The following is a 25,573-nucleotide window of genomic DNA, read 5'->3' on the forward strand; positions in this document are numbered from 1 at the left end:
TAGGACCAGTGATCACAGTAACCCATTATATGTCATACATAGTGTATTGTGTGTCATAATTCCAGCATATATAGGACCAGTGATCACAGTAACCCATTATATGTGTCATACATAGTGTATTGTGTGTCATAATTCCAGCATATACAGGACCAGTGATCACAGTAACCCATTATATGTGTCATACATAGTGTATTGTGTGTCATAATTCCAGCATATACAGGACCAGTGATCACAGTAACCCATTATATGTGTCATACATAGTGTATTGTGTGTCATAATTCCAGCATATACAGGACCAGTGATCACAGTAACCCATTATATGTGTCATACATAGTGTATTGTGTGTCATGCATAGTGTATTGTGTGTCATAATTCCAGCATATATAGGACCAGTGATCACAGTAACCCATTATATGTGTCATACATAGTGTATTGTGTGTCATAATTTCAGCATATACAGGACCAGTGATCACAGTAACCCATTATATGTGTCATACATAGTGTATTGTGTATCATAATTCCAGGATATACAGGACCAGTGATCACAGTAACCCATTATATGTGTCATACATAGTGTATTGTGTATCATAATTCCAGCATATACAGGACCAGTGATCACAGTAACCCATTATATGTGTCATACGTAGTGTATTGTGTGTCATAATTCCAGCATATACAGGACCAGTGATCACAGTAACCCATTATATGTGTCATACGTAGTGTATTGTGTGTCATAATTCCAGCATATACAGGACCAGTGATCACAGTAACCCATTATATGTGTCATACATAGTGTATTGTGTGTCATAATTCCAGCATATACAGGACCAGTGATCACAGTAACCCATTATGTGTCATACATAGTGTATTGTGTGTCATAATTCCAGCATATATAGGACCAGTGATCACAGTAACCCATTATATGTGTCATACATAGTGTATTGTGTGTCATAATTCCAGCATATATAGGACCAGTGATCACAGTAACCCATTATATGTGTCATACATAGTGTATTGTGTGTCATAATTCCAGCATATACAGGACCAGTGATCACAGTAACCCATTATATGTGTCATACATAGTGTATTGTGTGTCATAATTCCAGCATATACAGGACCAGTGATCACAGTAACCCATTATATGTGTCATACATAGTGTATTGTGTGTCATAATTCCAGCATATACAGGACCAGTGATCACAGTAACCCATTATATGTGTCATACATAGTGTATTGTGTGTCATGCATAGTGTATTGTGTGTCATAATTCCAGCATATATAGGACCAGTGATCACAGTAACCCATTATATGTGTCATACATAGTGTATTGTGTGTCATAATTTCAGCATATACAGGACCAGTGATCACAGTAACCCATTATATGTGTCATACATAGTGTATTGTGTATCATAATTCCAGGATATACAGGACCAGTGATCACAGTAACCCATTATATGTGTCATACATAGTGTATTGTGTATCATAATTCCAGCATATACAGGACCAGTGATCACAGTAACCCATTATATGTGTCATACGTAGTGTATTGTGTGTCATAATTCCAGCATATACAGGACCAGTGATCACAGTAACCCATTATATGTGTCATACGTAGTGTATTGTGTGTCATAATTCCAGCATATACAGGACCAGTGATCACAGTAACCCATTATATGTGTCATACATAGTGTATTGTGTGTCATAATTCCAGCATATACAGGACCAGTGATCACAGTAACCCATTATGTGTCATACATAGTGTATTGTGTGTCATAATTCCAGCATATATAGGACCAGTGATCACAGTAACCCATTATATGTGTCATACATAGTGTATTGTGTGTCATAATTCCAGCATATATAGGACCAGTGATCACAGTAACCCATTATATGTGTCATACATAGTGTATTGTGTGTCATAATTCCAGCATATACAGGACCAGTGATCACAGTAACCCATTATATGTGTCATACATAGTGTATTGTGTGTCATAATTCCAGCATATACAGGACCAGTGATCACAGTAACCTATTATATGTGTCATACATAGTGTATTGTGTGTCATGCATAGTGTATTGTGTGTCATAATTCCAGCATATATAGGACCAGTGATCACAGTAACCCATTATATGTGTCATACATAGTGTATTGTGTGTCATAATTTCAGCATATACAGGACCAGTGATCACAGTAACCCATTATATGTGTCATACATAGTGTATTGTGTATCATAATTCCAGGATATACAGGACCAGTGATCACAGTAACCCATTATATGTGTCATACATAGTGTATTGTGTATCATAATTCCAGCATATACAGGACCAGTGATCACAGTAACCCATTATATGTGTCATACGTAGTGTATTGTGTGTCATAATTCCAGCATATACAGGACCAGTGATCACAGTAACCCATTATATGTGTCATACGTAGTGTATTGTGTGTCATAATTCCAGCATATACAGGACCAGTGATCACAGTAACCCATTATATGTGTCATACATAGTGTATTGTGTGTCATAATTCCAGCATATACAGGACCAGTGATCACAGTAACCCATTATTTGTCATACATAGTGTATTGTGTGTCATAATTCCAGCATATATAGGACCAGTGATCACAGTAACCCATTATATGTGTCATACATAGTGTATTGTGTGTCATAATTCCAGCATATATAGGACCAGTGATCACAGTAACCCATTATATGTGTCATACATAGTGTATTGTGTGTCATAATTCCAGCATATACAGGACCAGTGATCACAGTAACCCATTATATGTGTCATACATAGTGTATTGTGTGTCATAATTCCAGCATATATAGGACCAGTGATCACAGTAACCCATTATATGTGTCATACATAGTGTATTGTGTGTCATAATTTCAGCATATACAGGACCAGTGATCACAGTAACCCATTATATGTGTCATACATAGTGTATTGTGTATCATAATTCCAGGATATACAGGACCAGTGATCACAGTAACCCATTATATGTGTCATACGTAGTGTATTGTGTATCATAATTCCAGCATATACAGGACCAGTGATCACAGTAACCCATTATATGTGTCATACGTAGTGTATTGTGTGTCATAATTCCAGCATATACAGGACCAGTGATCACAGTAACCCATTATATGTGTCATACGTAGTGTATTGTGTGTCATAATTCCAGCATATACAGGACCAGCGATCACAGTAACCCATTATATGTGTTATACATAGTGTATTGTGTGTCATAATTCCAGCATATACAGGACCAGTGATCACAGTAACCCATTATGTGTCATACATAGTGTATTGTGTGTCATAATTCCAGCATATATAGGACCAGTGATCACAGTAACCCATTATATGTGTCATACATAGTGTATTGTGTGTCATAATTCCAGCATATATAGGACCAGTGATCACAGTAACCCATTATATGTGTCATACATAGTGTATTGTGTGTCATAATTCCAGCATATACAGGACCAGTGATCACAGTAACCCATTATATGTGTCATACATAGTGTATTGTGTGTCATAATTCCAGCATATACAGGACCAGTGATCACAGTAACCCATTATATGTGTCATACATAGTGTATTGTGTGTCATAATTCCAGCATATACAGGACCAGTGATCACAGTAACCCATTATATGTGTCATACATAGTGTATTGTGTGTCATGCATAGTGTATTGTGTGTCATAATTCCAGCATATATAGGACCAGTGATCACAGTAACCCATTATATGTGTCATACATAGTGTATTGTGTGTCATAATTTCAGCATATACAGGACCAGTGATCACAGTAACCCATTATATGTGTCATACATAGTGTATTGTGTATCATAATTCCAGGATATACAGGACCAGTGATCACAGTAACCCATTATATGTGTCATACATAGTGTATTGTGTATCATAATTCCAGCATATACAGGACCAGTGATCACAGTAACCCATTATATGTGTCATACGTAGTGTATTGTGTGTCATAATTCCAGCATATACAGGACCAGTGATCACAGTAACCCATTATGTGTGTCATACGTAGTGTATTGTGTGTCATAATTCCAGCATATACAGGACCAGTGATCACAGTAACCCATTATATGTGTCATACATAGTGTATTGTGTGTCATAATTCCAGCATATACAGGACCAGTGATCACAGTAACCCATTATGTGTCATACATAGTGTATTGTGTGTCATAATTCCAGCATATATAGGACCAGTGATCACAGTAACCCATTATATGTGTCATACATAGTGTATTGTGTGTCATAATTCCAGCATATATAGGACCAGTGATCACAGTAACCATTATATGTGTCATACATAGTGTATTGTGTGTCATAATTCCAGCATATACAGGACCAGTGATCACAGTAACCCATTATATGTGTCATACATAGTGTATTGTGTGTCATAATTCCAGCATATACAGGACCAGTGATCACAGTAACCCATTATGTGTCATACATAGTGTATTGTGTGTCATAATTCCAGCATATATAGGACCAGTGATCACAGTAACCCATTATATGTGTCATACATAGTGTATTGTGTGTCATAATTCCAGCATATACAGGACCAGTGATCACAGTAACCCATTATATGTGTCATACATAGTGTATTGTGTGTCATAATTCCAGCATATACAGGACCAGTGATCACAGTAACCCATTATGTGTCATACATAGTGTATTGTGTGTCATAATTCCAGCATATATAGGACCAGTGATCACAGTAACCCATTATATGTGTCATACATAGTGTATTGTGTGTCATAATTCCAGCATATACAGGACCAGTGATCACAGTAACCCATTATATGTGTCATACATAGTGTATTGTGTGTCATAATTCCAGCATATATAGGACCAGTGATCACAGTAACCCATTATATGTGTCATACATAGTGTATTGTGTGTCATAATTTCAGCATATACAGGACCAGTGATCACAGTAACCCATTATATGTGTCATACATAGTGTATTGTGTATCATAATTCCAGGATATACAGGACCAGTGATCACAGTAACCCATTATATGTGTCATACATAGTGTATTGTGTATCATAATTCCAGCATATACAGGACCAGTGATCACAGTAACCCATTATATGTGTCATACGTAGTGTATTGTGTGTCATAATTCCAGCATATACAGGACCAGCGATCACAGTAACCCATTATATGTGTCATACATAGTGTATTGTGTGTCATAATTCCAGCATATACAGGACCAGTGATCACAGTAACCCATTATATGTGTCATACATAGTGTATTGTGTGTCATAATTCCAGCATATACAGGACCAGTGATCACAGTAACCCATTATGTGTCATACATAGTGTATTGTGTGTCATAATTCCAGCATATATAGGACCAGTGATCACAGTAACCCATTATATGTGTCATACATAGTGTATTGTGTGTCATAATTCCAGCATATATAGGACCAGTGATCACAGTAACCATTATATGTGTCATACATAGTGTATTGTGTGTCATAATTCCAGCATATACAGGACCAGTGATCACAGTAACCCATTATATGTGTCATACATAGTGTATTGTGTGTCATAATTCCAGCATATACAGGACCAGTGATCACAGTAACCCATTATGTGTCATACATAGTGTATTGTGTGTCATAATTCCAGCATATATAGGACCAGTGATCACAGTAACCCATTATATGTGTCATACATAGTGTATTGTGTGTCATAATTCCAGCATATACAGGACCAGTGATCACAGTAACCCATTATATGTGTCATACATAGTGTATTGTGTGTCATAATTCCAGCATATACAGGACCAGTGATCACAGTAACCCATTATGTGTCATACATAGTGTATTGTGTGTCATAATTCCAGCATATATAGGACCAGTGATCACAGTAACCCATTATATGTGTCATACATAGTGTATTGTGTGTCATAATTCCAGCATATACAGGACCAGTGATCACAGTAACCCATTATATGTGTCATACATAGTGTATTGTGTGTCATAATTCCAGCATATATAGGACCAGTGATCACAGTAACCCATTATATGTGTCATACATAGTGTATTGTGTGTCATAATTTCAGCATATACAGGACCAGTGATCACAGTAACCCATTATATGTGTCATACATAGTGTATTGTGTATCATAATTCCAGGATATACAGGACCAGTGATCACAGTAACCCATTATATGTGTCATACATAGTGTATTGTGTATCATAATTCCAGCATATACAGGACCAGTGATCACAGTAACCCATTATATGTGTCATACGTAGTGTATTGTGTGTCATAATTCCAGCATATACAGGACCAGTGATCACAGTAACCCATTATATGTGTCATACGTAGTGTATTGTGTGTCATAATTCCAGCATATACAGGACCAGTGATCACAGTAACCCATTATATGTGTCATACGTAGTGTATTGTGTGTCATAATTCCAGCATATACAGGACCAGTGATCACAGTAACCCATTATATGTGTCATACATAGTGTATTGTGTGTCATAATTCCAGCATATACAGGACCAGTGATCACAGTAACCCATTATATGTGTCATACATAGTGTATTGTGTGTCATAATTCCAGCATATACAGGACCAGTGATCACAGTAACCCATTATGTGTCATACATAGTGTATTGTGTGTCATAATTCCAGCATATATAGGACCAGTGATCACAGTAACCCATTATATGTGTCATACATAGTGTATTGTGTGTCATAATTCCAGCATATATAGGACCAGTGATCACAGTAACCATTATATGTGTCATACATAGTGTATTGTGTGTCATAATTCCAGCATATATAGGACCAGTGATCATAGTAACCCATTATATGTGTCATACATAGTGTATTGTGTGTCATAATTCCAGCATATATAGGACCAGTGATCACAGTAACCCATTATATGTGTCATACATAGTGTATTGTGTGTCATAATTCCAGCATATACAGGACCAGCGATCACAGTAACCTATTATATGTGTCATACGTAGTGTATTGTGTGTCATAATTCCAGCATATACAGGACCAGTGATCACAGTAACCCATTATATGTGTCATACATAGTGTATTGTGTGTCATAATTCCAGCATATACAGGACCAGCGATCACAGTAACCCATTATATGTGTCATACATAGTGTATTGTGTGTCATAATTCCAGCATATACAGGACCAGCGATCACAGTAACCCATTATATGTGTCATACATAGTGTATTGTGTGTCATAATTCCAGCATATACAGGACCAGCGATCACAGTAACCCATTATATGTGTCATACATAGTGTATTGTGTGTCATAATCCCAGCATATACCGGACCAGTGATCACAGTAACCCATTATATGTGTCATACATAGTGTATTGTGTGTCATAATTCCAGCATATACAGGACCAGTGATCACAGTAACCCATTATATGTGTCATACATAGTGTATTGTGTGTCATAATTCCAGCATATACAGGACCAGTGATCACAGTAACCCATTATATGTGTCATACATAGTGTATTGTGTGTCATAATTCCAGCATATACCGGACCAGTGATCACAGTAACCCATTATATGTGTCATACATAGTGTATTGTGTGTCATAATTCCAGCATATACAGGACCAGTGATCACAGTAACCCATTATATGTGTCATACATAGTGTATTGTGTGTCATAATTCCAGCATATACAGGACCAGTGATCACAGTAACCCATTATATGTGTCATACATAGTGTATTGTGTGTCATAATTCCAGCATATACAGGACCAGTGATCACAGTAACCCATTATATGTGTCATACATAGTGTATTGTGTGTCATAATTCCAGCATATACAGGACCAGTGATCACAGTAACCCATTATATGTGTCATACATAGTGTATTGTGTGTCATAATTCCAGCATATACAGGACCAGTGATCACAGTAACCCATTATATGTGTCAGTAGGGCCATCCTGCCTGAGCTGAATGTTTTTATTTTAGATGTGGGCACCATTCCAGGGCATTAGAGCAAGTCCGGGAGTCTGGGGGAGCAGCAGAATAACCTAGCACTGCCCTGGACATATATGTACATATTGGGCTCTATAGCAGTGCATCCCTAACAGTGCATGTTTTCCAGATCTCCTAGTTGGTGCACAGGTTATTTATTACTGACTGATACATGTTAAAAGATCCACAGGTGGTGCTAATTATTTCATTTGTGGTACTGAGAAGAACATGCAGCGCCAGTAATATTCTTTTACATTACTATTTCTATTGTGGTCATTTTGTGGGCTGGGGAGGGGGGTTTCCAGGCAGACAGAAACCCCCCTGCGTTTGCCTATGCCGTTCCCACCCCAGGGCCATCTCTCCCAACATTAGGAGGCGCAAGTCCCAAAACCGCATAGAACTAACTTGTATATTTTATGCTGCGACCAGGTCATAGTTGCTGACCTTTCGGCTGACCCTTCCAGGTCGGGGTTGTGGGAGGTCATGGCACAGCCAAGTGGGCGTAGAGGAGAGCCATCTGAGATTCGAACGGCTCCTGGATGTACCGGGAGAGTATGAAAGTGTGATACCACAATGCGACACTAGGTCTCTTGTGGCTTCCTCGTACAGCATCCAGAAGGGGACCAACTACAGGCGAGTCCACACAGTGCCTAGGTCTGCCTAGGATCATCCCACCTGTCCCAGGGCCAGGGACTCTTTATATTCTGACCCTCGTCAGACCCCCGTAGCCGGGTACAGTGGCAGATTCCCTGGTGTAAGGAAACTGCGTAAAGTAACATATCACTGTGATGGGTGAGAATAGCAAGAACAATGAAACCAACAAGCCGGTGAGCCACCAACACATAACTGCATCCCTCATATATTAATAAGCAGGGCCGGCAGATAGGCACACTTGTATAATGAGACCTTGAGTATGTATAACCTCGATTAACAAGGGAGCAGAGAGACCGCCAGAGAGTCACCGAACAGATCCGGAGACAGCAAAACGTTAAGAACAGCGACAGCCCAGAGACGGCCCCCCCCCCCCATATCTTACCTCTATTAATGTTCGAAATTCGGAGGCTTCATTCTTTTTACCCATCGCACTTTTGTCCGAAGGAGACAATGGCAGGTGGGATAAAAAAAGAGAAATATTTGGAGGAAGAAGACGGGAGAATTGAGGAATTTGGACCGTCATATAAGTAGGATAACGTCTCTGTCAGCACGTCCTCATTCAGAAGATAATCTCCATATTATTATTACCTGCTCCAGGTCGCAGATACAGACACAAAGGATGAGGAATGGAGGAGGTAAAGTGATCCCATTGTGATAACACAGAGACCGTTCTAACGTCATGGTCGTTACAAATCAGCAGCCGTAGGAGCCCCAATCTCAGCCTAAGCAGGGGGCACCCCAATTCTGCACCCCCCCCCAAAACCTTCCACTGGAACCTCTCACGATGCAAATTGTGATAATAGTTCAAAGCCCACCCTGCTACCACTTTACGTTCACCCCAAATACTCATTTCAACTTTCCCAAGCTTGATTTTGTTTTTAAATTGAGTATTTAATTTTTTTTATTGGAGTTTTCACAAAACCAACACTAAATACAAACAGTAACAATAATAATTGCATATTTCAGTAAAAAACATATACATCATCGTATCAAATAAGGGTATATTTACAACGTAATATGGTACATAAATATTCAGTATTTTAAATAACCCTAACATGTCTTCAAATTTTAAACATCATCTCGACTTTATAAAAATGTTGCATATATTACAAACATATCCAATTGGTACCACTCAGTCCTAAACACAAAATATTCTAATACAATGGGCTCTATTTATTAACATTATTTTTACTAAAATAAAGTGAAAAAGGGTGTTTTCACACCCTTTTCACATTATTTTAGTTTCACCTGTAGTTATTACAGGGCAATTGGAGTAGAATTAGTAAAATTCTACTCCAACCCCCAGTATCACTTATTTTTAGTAAAGCAGATCGCATTTCCCATAATTGTAATGGGAAATGTGATCTGTGTGCAAGTTACTAAAAATAAATTGTAAAAAAATATCGGGGGAAGCCCTGTGATAATAACGCCACCTGGAGGTGGCGTTATCCAGGGTCTCCCCCGGTTACCGGGCTCCCACTCAGCTCTAACGAGGAGAGCAGAGGCGGGAGCCGGTACCAGTAATCAGCAATGTGGTCTAAGCAGACCGCAAGCTGATTACTGTAAAAAAAAAGAAACTTTTTTTTTCCTTACCTGAATCCAGGGACCGGTGATCGGGCCTCCGGTGATGGCTCCTCTCCGGTCAGCTGGTCTCCCACAGTGCACTGGGGCCCGGTCATCAGGTGATCGGGTCCCAGTGCAGTATGGGAGATCACCTGATCGGGAAGCCCGGAGAAGATCACCGGAGGCCAGGAGGTGCAGGTAAGTGTAATGAAGGGGGGGGTCGCGGGGGGGGGGAGGGGGGGTCGCGGGGTCCGCGATCGCGGGGGGCGGGGCATAGCGCCAGGGGCGGGGCTTAGCGTCGGTGGGGGGGTAGTAGCGACGGTGGGTCGGCGCATGCGCGGGCTCTTAGTCGCGGTGTTTTTTCCGAAAATACCGCGACTAGAGTGCGGATGGGATCCGCAGGGACAGAGCTTTATCGCAAGCTCTGTCCCTGCAAGGGATTTATAGTAAATCCCTGTGATATTGCCGGAATTCGCAATGCGAATTCACTCGGTAATATCACACTACAATCCGCATTCAATATGCGGATTGTAGTAAATAGAGCCCTATATCACAATTAGGACATCTATTCCACCATATTATTTAATACACACACCCATATCCTACGGTAAACAAAACCTACTTTTATTATAGAAAAAACGATATCTTATATATTGTATATATAAAAAATAAAATAAAAAAATAATAAAATAATAGAGAGAAGAGGAGCTTCTCCCAAGCCTGCGGTAAATCACACAATCATTTAAACAATAATTGGCCATTACACTTCAGGGAGAGCATAACTGGACCTGTACCAACTACCCCAAATACGGTCATATTTAAATTCAGCCTTTCGAGTTAAATACAGATATTTCTCTTGTCTGGCGGTGGGGCGAACCAGCGCCAGCCAAGCACGGAAGTCCGGACCCTGAGAGGCCAACCAATTGCGAGCTATACTGACTTTAGCTAAACTACACAAGTTGATAACCAACTGCCTTTCATATTTATCAAGAGTGGTATCGTCCAGAACACCCAAACAGCATACCAACGGGGTGAAGAGAGGGGCTTGAATCCCAATCTTGGAAAGAACCTGTATAACCCTGCGCCAAAATGTCTGAACTGTGGGGCACTCCCAGAGTAAGTGCCAGAATGTACCAACAGCCATCCGGCATCTTGGACAAACATTAGAGGCAAGGCCCCCAAATTTCACCAGCCTAGTTGGAGTTAGATAGACTCTATGCAAGATATATAGCTGGATTTGCCGGAATCTCACGGAGGCAGTGGAGATTCGGGAGACTCAAAGCCATATCCCAGTGTTTGTCATCTATTAAGCCCACATCTGCCTCTCATTTTCCTTTAAGATCAAGTAGCCTGGATTCATGTTGAAAAGACAACAGATATGAATAAATAAAGGACAAAGACCTACGGGGACCCAATGAAGTAAGTACTGTCTTGATGGGAAAAGGCTGAATATCAGGCGGACTAGCACCAAACTGAACACTTAGGGCATGCCGCAGTTGCAGATATCTGTAAAAATGAGTTCTCTGTAAGGAAAACTCCTCCTGTAATTGAATAAAGGATTTAAGTGTAGAGCCGTCATATAACTGACCCAGTGAGTTAATACCTTTGGTGCCCCACACTTGTCTAACCTCAAGTGAACTCAATTCAGATAATGCCCTGGAGTTCCATAAGGGTACATCAGGATCCAGTCCAGAAGAGTGCGTGATATTAATGGTAGCCCGCCAGACCTTAACAGCCTATATTAGTATCTGAGAAAGAGGTTTATTAACCCTGTCACTCAACAAGGCCTGTAAGGGTGTGTGACCAGGGGAGGCCCGAGACACCAACAGTGAGTGTAATGCATTAGGGGAGTTATCTTGAAGCCATTCTCTCACATACGTTAGTTGTGTCGCGTAATAGTTTAGTCGAAAATTAGGGAGCGCTAACCCACCGGCAGACTTAGGTCTCATCAGTATTTTAAGTCTAACTCGAGGTCGTCCGTTCACCCATATCAAGGAAGATAGCCTGTTGTCCAGTCTACGGAATACTGAGGCTGGAATAAACACTGGGGACTGTTGAGGTATATACACTATCTTAGGTTTATCCTGCCTGTAACCGTGAGGGGCAGCTTACTCCAAATTTGAATTTTGACTTTTAGGTAGTCAAATAGTGGATCCAGATTGAGCCTTATAAAGTCAAGCGGGGAGTTTGTAATGTAGACGCCCAAATATTTAAATTGGGATACCCATCGCAGGGGGAAGAGGTATGGGAGGAAGTACAGGTGGTGGTCCTCTAAGAGGAAGGATATAGGATTTATTCCAATTAATTTTTAACCCAGAGTAAACACCAAATATATTAATAACCTGTAAAACTATAGGCACTTTCCCAAGCTTCTAAAACACTGCTGGCTTTCCTTAAATGTGCATATAGAGGGTGGACACAGTGTTATGCCAAAAACGTAGGCGTGCATGGCGTCCTAAATATATATATATATATAAATATATATATATAGGCATATAGCAGAGTAAGATACGGGACAGTGGCAGGTGGGGAGTCTGACTGGGGCACTACACCTGTAAAGCCGTAATGCAGGTGTCCTCAGAGGGAGAAGGGGGCTCTGGTCATTTTTAAAATTTTTAAATTTATTTCTGTTTTTACAGATACACGCGATATGCGCTGGCGATCATCATACACCGTATGGATCTTGCACAAGGGGGTCAGCAGCTGCAACAGATACCCCTCCTACTGCTGCATTCTCTGTACATAATACGTAGGGTGCGAGTCACCCCACCCTCCCCTCCGATAGGCGTGTCTGTGCAACGAGGGGCGGAACCCACTGAGCTGTGATTCATTCTGCTACACGTGCGCAGTACATAAAAGCGTTTGCTCTTAACTGTCAGACGCACATTCAGCTCTACATGAGCCCAAGAAAGTGGAAAATTGGAAGAAGCAAATGAATCCCAATGGGGGATACGCACTGAGGAGCTTTATAGGGAGGGACATGCTGTAACTATAAGTGTAGCAGCCCTTTCCCGGGGTCTGCTGGGTAATGTTGTGTAGAGATTTACCACTTGTAATGTGTCTCACCTTGGGGTTCTCTTAGCTTCATCTCCTCCATACGGGACCCTGACACAATGTGCTGGGAGTGTTCAAGGTCAGGAACCCCAGAGGGAGATTCGGGGAGCCCCCTGCCCAACACGTACTCAGACCACAAACACCACAAGACTGTATCACACAGATATGTCACAAAAGTTACAAACAGACAAAAAAGAAAAAAAAATACATGTAGAAGCAGCTGCTCCTATCTATCTAACACCTTTTACATTTCACCTTTCCTCACTGGAGTGATGCCCTGGGGTGGCTCAGCCGGGCTGGTTTGGGCTGCGCTCTGGATTTCAACCCCAGTATGTTGGGGACCTACCCTTAGAGATTACCTGGGTGCGGTGGGTAGGCCCATAACCATGGCCACGATTATGCCAAAACCTCTATCTATTTATTGCAAAGTGTATTATTATATATAATGAGTAATGTTGGAGTTGTGCATCTGTAACTCTTTTTTGTATGTTTGCAACATTAGTCTCCACAGGTAGCACCTCCCATTATATATATGTTCAGGGTGTGCAGTGTAAGGCCCCCTTCCCACATGTTACAAAAGTCACCCTGGCACATTATTATTATTATTATTATTATTATTATTATTATTTGGATAGCGCCTGTTTTTATGGGTTTTATGTCAAAAGTAACTTTGCAAGATCAATACAAGAAAACATATATACAAAATGGACTTAGAAAGATAAACTGAACAGTCGGTAATGTACACAAAACCGCTAAGGGGCAAATAATGCATTAATCACAAAACAGACACAGCACATGTACCTGGCCTCACCTGTCATTCCTTCCTAGAACCGCTCTTCTGAGTACAAATAACACTGAGGGGCCTATTCATCATACCTAAACTTTCTCTGGAGGTAATTAGGTTTAGCACTTGCATGGAGTTCTACCTAATTACCAGAGGAGTTCATCATTCCTCCTCCCTATAACTATCTATTCCGGTAGCTGTCATTTTTGCGATGACAACTTCTCAGGAAATAGATACTTATCCTTGTCTACACTAACTTACCGCAGCTGTAATCCGTGCTGCGCATGCGCTGTTATATCCGTAAAAGCAGCGCATGTACAGCACTGCCTACAGATGCGGTAAGTTTGTGTGTCCTCCGCTCCCCTCCCCCCCGTCCCTGACTTACCTGCCCGCGCAACAGCCTCTGGCTCCGTCTGCTATGCTGTCATGTGTTCTCCCCAGCAGACCTCAGTAGTTTAGGAAAAAAAACAAAAAATGTTTTTTTTTTCTAAACTTTATTGTGTTCTGCTGGGGAGAACACATGACAGCATAGCAGACGGAGCCAGAGGAGAGTCCAGAGCGCCGGAGGGAGACGCCGGGGGACCTCACCAGCTGGAAGCAGGTAGGTGTTACCTACTATACGCCACCTCACAGTGGTGTTTAGTGACACCATCAAATTCTGAAAATACATAATTTTTGGAATTTGATGAATACCATAATTTCCATATCCCCATACTAATGTACTAATGTATGGGGAGTGTGGAAATTAACGTAGGGGGACTTAGCAAGTAGATATGAATATAAATACTAAAATAATGGTAATTAAGGAAAATGTACTTAAAAACGTTATTTTAGTGTTGATGAATAGACCCCATAGACATTTACAATCACAGGCTGGGTAATAACAAGTATCACATATACAGATACGTCCTTTTGCATCTTTGTCGCAAACAGGTACGCATGCTGCATAGGATTGCATGGTGCAAACACAGCGAGCGAAATGGCGGAGCGTTGCGCGCGAGGCTAATCGCATGGTGCGATGCGTGCGCACGTTTGCAGCGTGATCGGCATAGATGCAATAGGACACGTCTGTAACTTCTACACACCACACTCAGCACCAGACAATACCAAAAAACATGGATCCAAAATGTCGATGTTTTGTTCCCCGAGCCACTTTATCACTTTAGCCTTATGGCAAGGTTCTCCATCATGCTGGAGAAGGCATTGTTCCTCACCAAACTGTTCTTGGATGGTTGGGAGAAGTTGCTCTTGGAGGATGTTTTGGTACCATTCATGGCTGTGTTCTTAGGCAAAACTGTGAGTGATCCCACTCCCTTGGCTGAGAACTAACCCCACACATGAATGGTCTCAGGATGCTTTACTGTTGGCATGACACAGGACGAAGACTATTGGAGGATGGCCTGGTGTCAAGAAGGGCAGCAAAGAAGCCACTTCTCTCCACGAAAAACAACAGAGACAGACTGATATTCTGCAATAGGTACAGGGACTGGGGTAAAGTTATTTTCTCTGATGAATCCCATTTCAGATTGTTTGGGGCATCTGTAAAAACGCTTGTCCGGAGAAGGAAAGGTGAGCGCTACCATCAGTCCTGTGTCATCCAACAGTAAAGCGTCCTGAGACCATTCATGTGTGTTGTTGCTTCTCAGACAAGGGAGTGGGCTCACTCACAATTTGGCCTAAGAACACAGCCATGAATATAGAGCAGCACTGAGCAGCAGCCACAGCAGTCTCCTATGCCAGTGGGGGGGAGCGATCACACTGATCGCGCCCCCCCTGGCTTTGCGCCAGGCTGAGGGGCTCAGCGCCCCCCCTCCCCAGTGCGCAGCCCCGCTGCAAATTTTTTCTCTCTCTTGGCAAGGGGGCATGGCCACGCCTACAGTGATTAGGCCACACCCCCTATTACCGGGGCCTGCCATGGCTCTTGGCGGGCCTGGGTGTACAAACAATAACCCACAGATTCTGACAAACTCCAAGCATTGATTAGGCAAGAATGGGGGCGGCCATCAGTCAGGATGTGGCCCAGAAGGTGAGTGACAGCATGCCAGGGCGAATTGCAGAGGTCTTGAAAAAGAAGGGTCAACACTGCAAATATTGTCTCTTTGCATAAATTTAATGTAATTGTCAATAAATGACTATGGGCTCTATTTACTACAATCCGCATTGCGAATTCAGGCAATATCACAGGGATTTACTACAAATCCCTTGCAGGAACAGAGCTTACTATCTCCCCAGTGTGCCACGGCCATGCCTTCATCCCCATTACTATCTCCCCAATGTGCCACGGCCATGCCTTCATCCCCATTACTATCTCCCCAGTGTGCCACAGCCATGCCTTCATCCCCATTACTATCTCCCCAGTGTGCCACGCCTTCATCCGCATTACTATCTCCCCAGTGTGCCACGGCCATGCCTTCATCCCCATTACTATCTCCCCAGTGTGCCACGGCCATGCCTTCATCCCCATTACTATCTCCCCAGTGTGCCACGGCCATGCCTTCATCCCCATTACTATCTCCCCAGTGTGCCATGGCCATGCCTTCATCCCCATTGCTATCTCCCCAGTGTGCCATGGCCATGCCTTCATCCCCATTACTATCTCCCCAGTGTGCCACGGCCATGCCTTCATCCCCATTGCTATCTCCCCAGTGTGCCACGGCCATGTCTTCATCCCCATTACTATCTCCCCAGTGTGCCACGGTCATGCCTTCATCCCCATTACTATCTCCCCAGTGTGCCACGGCCATGCCTTCATCCCCATTACTATCTCCCCAGTGTGCCACGGCCATGCCTTCATCCCCATTACTATCTCCCCAGTGTGCCACGGCCATGCCTTCATCCCCATTACTATCTCCCCAGTGTTGAGAGCTATGGCGATAGTGAAAGCTGTCCCTGTGCTGGAATAGCATCTTATTGGATGGGATGTCCCAGGTGGAGTTTCTCTCTCATAGGACGGGATGTATTAACAGGGAAAATGCGGTAATGCCCCCAAAAATGCTGTTTTCGGGGGGGGGGGTGCTTAGCACATCCCGCCCTTACACGTATAGAATAAGGTGTTTTTAGGTTTTCTTACACGTATAGAATTGAGGTGTTTTTAGGTTTTCTTACACGTATAGAATTGAGGTGTTTTTAGGTTTTCTTGCACGTATAGATTTGAGGTGTTTTTAGGTTTTCTTGCACATATAGAATTGGGGTGTTTTTAGGTTTTCTTACACGTATAGAATTGAGGTGTTTTTAGGTTTTCTTACACGTATAGAATTGAGGTGTTTTTAGGTTTTCTTGCACGTATAGAATTGAGGTGTTTTTAGGTTTTCTTGCACATATAGAATTGGGGTGTTTTTAGGTTTTCTTACACGTATAGAATTGAGGTGTTTTTAGGTTTTCTTGCACGTAAAGAATTGAGGTGTTTTTAGGTTTTCTTGCACATATAGAATTGAGGTGTTTTTAGGTTTTCTTGTACATATAGAATTGAGGTGTTTTTAGGTTTTCTTGCACATATAGAATTGGGGTGTTTTTAGGTTTTCTTAAATGTATAGAATTGGGGTGTTTTTAGGTTTTCTTGCACATATAGAATTGAGGTGTTTTTAGGTTTTCTTACACGTATAGAATTGAGGTGTTTTTAGGTTTTCTTGCACGTAAAGAATTGAGGTGTTTTTAGGTTTTCTTGCACATATAGAATTGAGGTGTTTTTAGGTTTTCTTGTACATATAGAATTGAGGTGTTTTTAGGTTTTCTTGCACATATAGAATTGGGGTGTTTTTAGGTTTTCTTAAATGTATAGAATTGGGGTGTTTTTAGGTTTTCTTGCACATATAGAATTGAGGTGTTTTTAGGTTTTCTTGCACGTATAGAATTGTGGTGTTTTTAGATTTTCCTGCACGTATAGAATTAAGGTGTTTTTTCCATGGCAACTGAACGGGTAGCTCACCAACACACACTTACCCCCATAGATAGAATGGTGTCTATGAAGTTTATATAATAATAAGCTGCCTGTGTAACATGTAGAAGGGGTGAGTGATACATACTGTATGTGGGTAATAATTACACAATATCATGTTTATGTGGCTGCACAGATAATGTGCACACAATCCTTCCCTTACAGAACTGCATAAAACATGTATTTATTCCACTAAACCATCTGTGACATTTATATTAGACAGTAACAGCCTTATTTATAGACGTTTCATCACTGAAGAAGAAGCATAAATCTGGCATAAATAAGCACATAGAAATGGCTCGGAAATAATAACACATTTTGTTAAAGCTCAACAGCTTTAATTAGCCAGGATGTGACTACATATAGGGGCATGCTTGGACTTGTAGTTCCACATCTGCTATTCATCAATGATACAAACAAGTCAATGTTGTCTTAAAATAACAATATTATAACAAGAGATCCTAACCATATTGCAGTCCATCCCCACTCATCATTACATTATTATCATTATTATTATTATTATTTATATGATAACTTCCTGAGTATCTGAATAACCACAAACTCTGCCTCCTAACACAACTGAATAAAAAATCAGGACAGAATAGGCAGCAGCCCAATCAGCACAGCCTCGGCAATCCCAGCCACGTGCATATATAATATATCTCCAACACGGGTGTGCGCAGAAAAATGGGAACTCCCGTAAACCTAAAACCTGGGGCCAGAGTACTGTAGATATCAGACGGCTTCTCCTGACATGCAAATGCTGGACAAAGAGGCTGACAGGTCTCCAAACGTTACTGCTGCAAGTGATTAGAGTGTCCCCCTTTTTTTTCCTTTTGCTAATAGGTCCATTGCACCATTTCTCTATACAGTGTGTTTACAGTAACGCTACTCAGAGCCTTATAGCAAATGATCTATAGGTTGGATTTCAGCAAAAGTTGCAGGATATATAATGAAAGCATACAGAGGAGATTTATGGAAGAAACACAATTGTGACAATTTCCCATAATAAAATAACACAAAATCATACAAAAGCTGAGATTAGGCATAAAGTACTACTAATTGCTACAAATGACCTATTCTCCCATTAGATTCTCAATAGCGCTGAAAATTGTTACTCATTTCTATAAATCTTTTCCGCATACTTTCATTTATACACTACAGTTCATACTTTCATTTATACACTACAGTTCAAAAGTTAAAAATTCTTATTTTTGAAAGAAAAGCACTGTTTTTTTCAATGAAGATAACATTAAATTAATCAAGGTGCGTACACACACACACAACGATTTTTGAACGATTTAACTATAACGACGTCGTTATCGTTCAGTCGTTCCAAAAATCGTTCATTGTAAAACGATGAACGATTATGGTTCATGCGCGTTCACGTTTGTCGATTGTAGTTTGTAGTTCAGTCAGACTGGCCAACTGAACGATTTTCAATAGAAGTTGCAACATTTTTCCTTCAACACACAGAAAAAAGTTAATTATGTAAAGTAAAACCAACTACATTGTAAACTGATTTTCGTTCACTTTTTCAAGGGAAAAACTGAACGAAAACCATTCAATAAAAAACGTTCATTACTTACATCGTTGTGTGTGTACGCACCTTCAGAAATACACTCTATACATTGTTAATGTTGTAAATGACTATACTAGCTGCAAACGTCTGGTTTATAAAGGAATATCTACATACTGTAGGTGTATAGAGCCCATTTCAAGCAACCATCACTCCAGTGTTCTAATGGTACATTGTGTTTGCTAAGTGCGTTAGAAGACTAGTGGATGATTAGAAAACCCTTGAAAACCCTTGTGCAATTATGTTAGCACAGCTGAAAACGGGTTTGCTCGTTAGAGAAGCTGTAAAACTGGCCTTCCTTTGAGCTAGTTGAGTATCTGGAGCATCATATTTGTGGGTTCGATTATACTCTCCAAATGGCCAGAAAAAGAGAACTTTCATGTGAAACTCAACAGTCTATTCTTGTTCTTAGAAATGAAGGCTATTCCATGCGAGAAATTGCCAAGAAACTGAACATATCCTACAACGGTGTGTACTACTCCCTTCAGAGAATAGCACAAACAGGCCCTAACCAGAGTAGAAAGAGAAGTGGGAGGCCCCGGTGCACAACTGTGCAAGAAGACAAGTACATTTGAGTCTCTAGTTTGAGAAATAGACGCCTCACAGGTCCTCAACTGGCAGCTTCATTAAATGGTACCCGCAAAATACCAGTGTCAAAGTCTACAGTGAAGAGGCGACTCCGTGATTGCTGGCCTTCTGGGCAGAGTGGCAAAGGAAAAGCCATATCTGAGACTGACCAATAAAAGGAAATGATTAATATGAGCAAAAGAACACAGACATTGGACAGAGGAAGATTGGAAAAAGTGCTATGGACAGACGAATCGAAGTTTGAGGTGTTTGGATCACACAGAAGAACATTTGTGAGATGCAGAACAAGTGAAAAGATGCTGGAAGAGTGCCTGACGCCATCTGACAGGCATGGTGGAGGTAATGTGATGGTCTGGGGCTGCTTTGGTGCTGGTAAAGTGGGAGATTTTTACAAGATAAAAGGGATTTTGAATAAGGAAGGCTATCACTACATTTTGCAACGCCATGCCATACCCTGTGAACAGCGCTTGATTGGAGCCAATTTACTCCTCCAACAGGACAATGACCCAAAGCACACCTCCAAATTATGCAAGAACTATTTAAGGAAGAAGCAGGCAGCTGGTATTCTGTATGTAATGGAGTGGTCAGCGCAGTCACCAGATCTCAACCCCATTGAGCTGTTGTGGGTGCAGCTTGACCGTATGGTACGCAAGAAGTGCCCATCAAGCCAATCCAACTTGTGGGAGGTGCTTCAGGAAGCGTGGGGTGACATTTCTTCAGGTTGCCTCAACAAATGAACAGCTAGAATGCCAAAGGTCTGCAATGCTGTAATTGCTGCAAAAGGAGCATTCTTTGACGAAAGCAAAGTTTGAAGGACAAAGTTATTATTTCAAATAAAAATCATTATTTCTAACCTTGCCAATGTCTTAACTATATGTTCTATTCATTATGCAACTCATTTGATAAATAAAGTCAGTTTTCATGTAAAACACGATATTGTCTGGGTGACCTCAAACTTTTGAATGGTAGTGTATATCCTGCAAATGTTGCTGTAATCCAGTTTATACAGCATTTGCTATACTGCTCTCAGTAGTGTCAGTTATTTTATGAACACACTGTATATACATAATTCATAGAAAAATGGGAACTCACCAGAACACACTTACTGAAAATCCAGGTGCCAGAAAAGCTAATGTAATATATTCCATGGAAGAGATGGCCTCAGGTATATTGCTATAAACCCAGATGCTTATTAATGCAAACAGCTACAAAACACCTGACTATAAATAAATCTATACATAAGCCCGGGATCCACAGGCCATAAAGAAACACCCTCATTAAATGAATGAACAACTAATATAATAAAAGATAAACTCCCAGGATCTGTGTGTATGACAGACACAGATATACCCAGGCTGAAGGAAATACTACACCGGATTGCAGCAGCGATTACACTGTGTAACATATAAGGGTATATTAATAACCAGTTCTGATTTGTAACTCTGCATATATAGACACATTGTCTCCAGCCATGGACGGCTACACAGGAACATGGTGCCACCACCTAAAGTTAGGAGGTGACACAAGAGTAATAGTAACTCTGTATAAGTGCGGAGTAATAGAAACTCTGTATAAGTGCACAGTAATAGTAACTCTGTATAAGTGTGCAGTAATAGTAACTCTGTATAAGTGCGCAGTAATAGTAACTCTGTAAAAGTGCACTGTAATAGTAACTCTGTATAAGTGTGCAGTAATAGTAACTCTGTATAAATGTGCAGTAATAGTAACTCTGTATAATTGCGCAGTAATAGTAACTCTGTATAAGTGCGCAGTAATAGTAACTCTGTATAAGTACGCAGTAATAGTAACTCTGTATAAGTATGCAGTAATAGTAACTCTGTATAAGTACGCAGTAATAGTAACTCTGTATAAATGTGCAGTAATAGTAACTCTGTATAAGTACGCAGTAATAGTAACTCTGTATAAGTATGCAGTAATAGTAACTCTGTATAAGTACGCAGTAATAGTAACTCTGTATAAATGTGCAGTAATAGTAACTCTGTATAAGTGCGCAGTAATAGTAACTCTGTAAAAGTGCGCAGTAATAGTAACTCTGTATAAGTGTGCAGTAATAGTAACTCTGTATAAGTGTGCAGTAATAGTAACTCTGTATAATTGCGCAGTAATAGTAACTCTGTATAAGTGCGCAGTAATAGTAACTCTGTATAAGTATGCAGTAATAGTAACTCTGTATAAGTACGCAGTAATAGTAACTCTGTATAAGTACGCAGTAATAGTAACTCTGTATAAGTGCGCAGTAATAGTAACTCTGTATAAGTGCGCAGTAATAGTAACTCTGTATAAGTGCGCAGTAATAGTAACTCTGTATAAGTGCGCAGTAACAGTAACTCTGTATAATTGCGCAGTAACAGTAACTCTGTATAATTGCGCAGTAATAGTAACTCTGTATAAGTGCGCAGTAATAGTAACTCTGTATAAGTGCGCAGTAATAGTAACTCTGTATAAGTGCGCAGTAATAGTAACTCTGTATAATTGCGCAGTAATAGTAACTCTGTATAAGTGCGCAGTAATAGTAACTCTGTATAATTGCGCAGTAATAGTAACTCTGTATAAGTGCGCAGTAATAGTAACTCTGTATAAGTGCGCAGTAATAGTAACTCTGTATAAGTGCGCAGTAATAGTAACTCTGTATAAGTGCGCAGTAATAGTAACTCTGTATAATTGCGCAGTAATAGTAACTCTGTATAAGTGCGCAGTAATAGTAACTCTGTATAAGTGCGCAGTAATAGTAACTCTGTATAAGTGTGCAGTAATAGTAACTCTGTATAAGTGCGCAGTAATAGTAACTCTGTATAAGTACGCAGTAATAGTAACTCTGTATAAGTGCGCAGTAATAGTAACTCTGTATAAGTGCGCAGTAATAGTAACTCTGTATAAGTGTGCAGTAATAGTAACTCTGTATAAGTACGCAGTAATAGTAACTCTGTATAAGTGCGCAGTAATAGTAACTCTGTATAAGTGCGCAGTAATAGTAACTCTGTATAAGTGTGCAGTAATAGTAACTCTGTATAAGTGCGCAGTAATAGTAACTCTGTATAAGTGTGCAGTAATAGTAACTCTGTATAAGTGCGCAGTAATAGTAACTCTGTATAAGTACGCAGTAATAGTATCTCTGTATAAGTGCGCAGATGCTTCTTATATTCATTTCTGAAATTATGTCACTGATTTATTAAAAGAATGTAAAATTAGACCATAAAAGGTGCCAGTACTGCATATCCTGAGTACCAGCACAGATAAAGCACTGTGGGCCAGATGTATTAAGCTCTGAAAAGTGATAAACCACCAGCCAATCAGCTCTCAACGGTCAATTTTCAATCACAGCCTGTGACATGACAGTTGGGAGCTGAGTGGCTGCTGGTTTATCACTTTTCAGAGCTTAGTACATCTCCCCCTGTATATATAAATGTCTCAGCACACGGCCTGGTGTAGTAGAACAACTTCTCACCTCTAGGGAATTCCCAATACCTGTAACCACCTCTAATAACACATATGGGGCTGATTCACATTTGGAAGCAAAGAAAAATGAAGCTGTAACTTTGCACCTGGGTAACGCCAAGCTGCACTGCATGTGGGGCAGATGTAACGGGTTGGGTACAGGATGCCGGCACACGCATGACCGGTGACCGGAATGCCGATGCCAGAATCCCGAATGGTTCGCAAAACCGACACCTGCAGGTAAGTTGTCTACCCTAACCCTCCACCGCATCCTAACCCCCCCTAATGCTTAACCCCTTCCCGTAGCCTATCTCTAAACTCTCCACCCCGCAGCTTAACCCTCCCCCTAATACCTAACCATAATAATTGCCGTCGGGATGTCATTGGCCGGGATTCTGACTCCTATCGGGAATCCGGTGCCGGCATTCTGAGCGCCGACCTACGGGATGCCAACTACATCCCAACGTAACATGTGGATATAGAGTTATATGTGGGAGGGGCGTGTCCTAGCTCAAATCTAAATTGCAGCGTAAGAATAAACCTGCCCAAAATGTGTGGGCTGCATGCAGAAGCCGTCAGTATTTACCCTGCATGCAAACATAATACATGTATTTGCATCCCGTGCATTGCATTATGGTTAGCTTCAGGTGCAAAATGACTGGCTTTTTTCGTTTTGCTCCCAACTCACGATCAGTTAGATAGAAAGATAGATAGATAGATAGATAGATAGATAGATAGATAGATATGAGATAGATAGATAGATAGATAGATAGATAGATAGATAGATATGAGATAGATAGATAGATAGATATGAGATAGAGAGATAAATAGATAGATAGACAGATAGATATGAGATAGATAGATAGATATGAGATAGATAGATAGATATTAGATAGATATGAGATGATAGATAGATAGATAGATAGATAGATAGATAGATAGATAGATAGATAGATAGATAGATAGATAGATATGAGATGATAGATAGATAGATAGATATGAGATGATAGATAGATAGATAGATAGATAGATAGATAGATAGATAGATAGATAGATAGATATGAGATGATAGATAGATAGATAGATAAATAAATAGATAGATAGATATGAGATGATAGATATGAGATAGATAGATAAATAGATAGATAGATGGATATGAGATAGATATATAGATTTAAGATAGATAGATAGATATGAGATAAATATGAGATAGATAGACAGATATATTTGGAGCAGTGGTTCCTAGTAGCGATATAATGCTGATCCCGGTAAGGTCTCGGTCCTGCAGTGAGTATCTAGGATTAGCAGAATAGGCTTCTCCTAATCACAAGTACAGTTTACAACACTTCAGGGTCTCAGCGCCCAAGGGGTAAATGATTCCAGCTCTCCCATTCCCAGGACACTGCCCCCCTCCGCACTGCTCACCATAGAGGGGTGACCACCTTTTGGCACTCACCAGAGTATGTTGGTATGTGAAGGTTTTGCTAGGCAGATCCACCCCAGGCATAACCAGCAGTCACAGGAGGGAGAGGCAGGCGGAGGGTAGCAGCACTGGCAGTGCCGTCTTCAGCTCAGCCCCCTGCCTGACTCTCAGACCCTCTGTACACATTACTCATTAAGAGCCTGTCTCTAGGGGGCTAGCACATTGGTAGTGTAGGGAAACATCCGGTTGTCACACGAGACATCACCTGCTGCTCGAGACATCACCTGTAACTTGAGACATCCGTCCCGTCACATGGAAACCCAGGAATAACCGTGCATTACTGTGTCCATTGCTCTATACACAGTTCCAATGGGCCAAATGCTGGTGGGGTGTATTATATACCAGATATCCATTGTCAGATTGGGGCACTTTCTGGCCACTAAAAGATGGGGATAATAATAGTTGCAGTCAGCATGATAGTTTCTGCATCTGTATAAAGACTTTTGCATTGTTCC

At 40.7% G+C, this 25,573-nt stretch overlaps 1 protein-coding gene across 1 annotated transcript in view; it reads right to left on the reverse strand.

The window, feature by feature from the left end:
• CLCN1 (chloride voltage-gated channel 1) overlaps positions 1-25,204 on the reverse strand; it is a 257,489-nt gene extending 232,285 nt beyond the window's left edge. Inside the window, exon 1 of the mRNA XM_088479387.1 lies at positions 25,092-25,204. Within this exon, the coding sequence (XP_088335513.1) occupies positions 25,092-25,142 (51 nt within the window). The 5' untranslated portion in view covers positions 25,143-25,204. The remainder of the gene's footprint in view (positions 1-25,091) is intronic.
• Between the last annotated feature and the right edge of the window lie 369 nt (positions 25,205-25,573).

The sequence above is a fragment of the Taudactylus pleione genome, unplaced genomic scaffold (assembly GCF_031769625.1).
Source record: "Taudactylus pleione unplaced genomic scaffold, aTauple2 ptg000231l, whole genome shotgun sequence".
Taxonomy (NCBI): domain Eukaryota; kingdom Metazoa; phylum Chordata; class Amphibia; order Anura; family Myobatrachidae; genus Taudactylus; species Taudactylus pleione.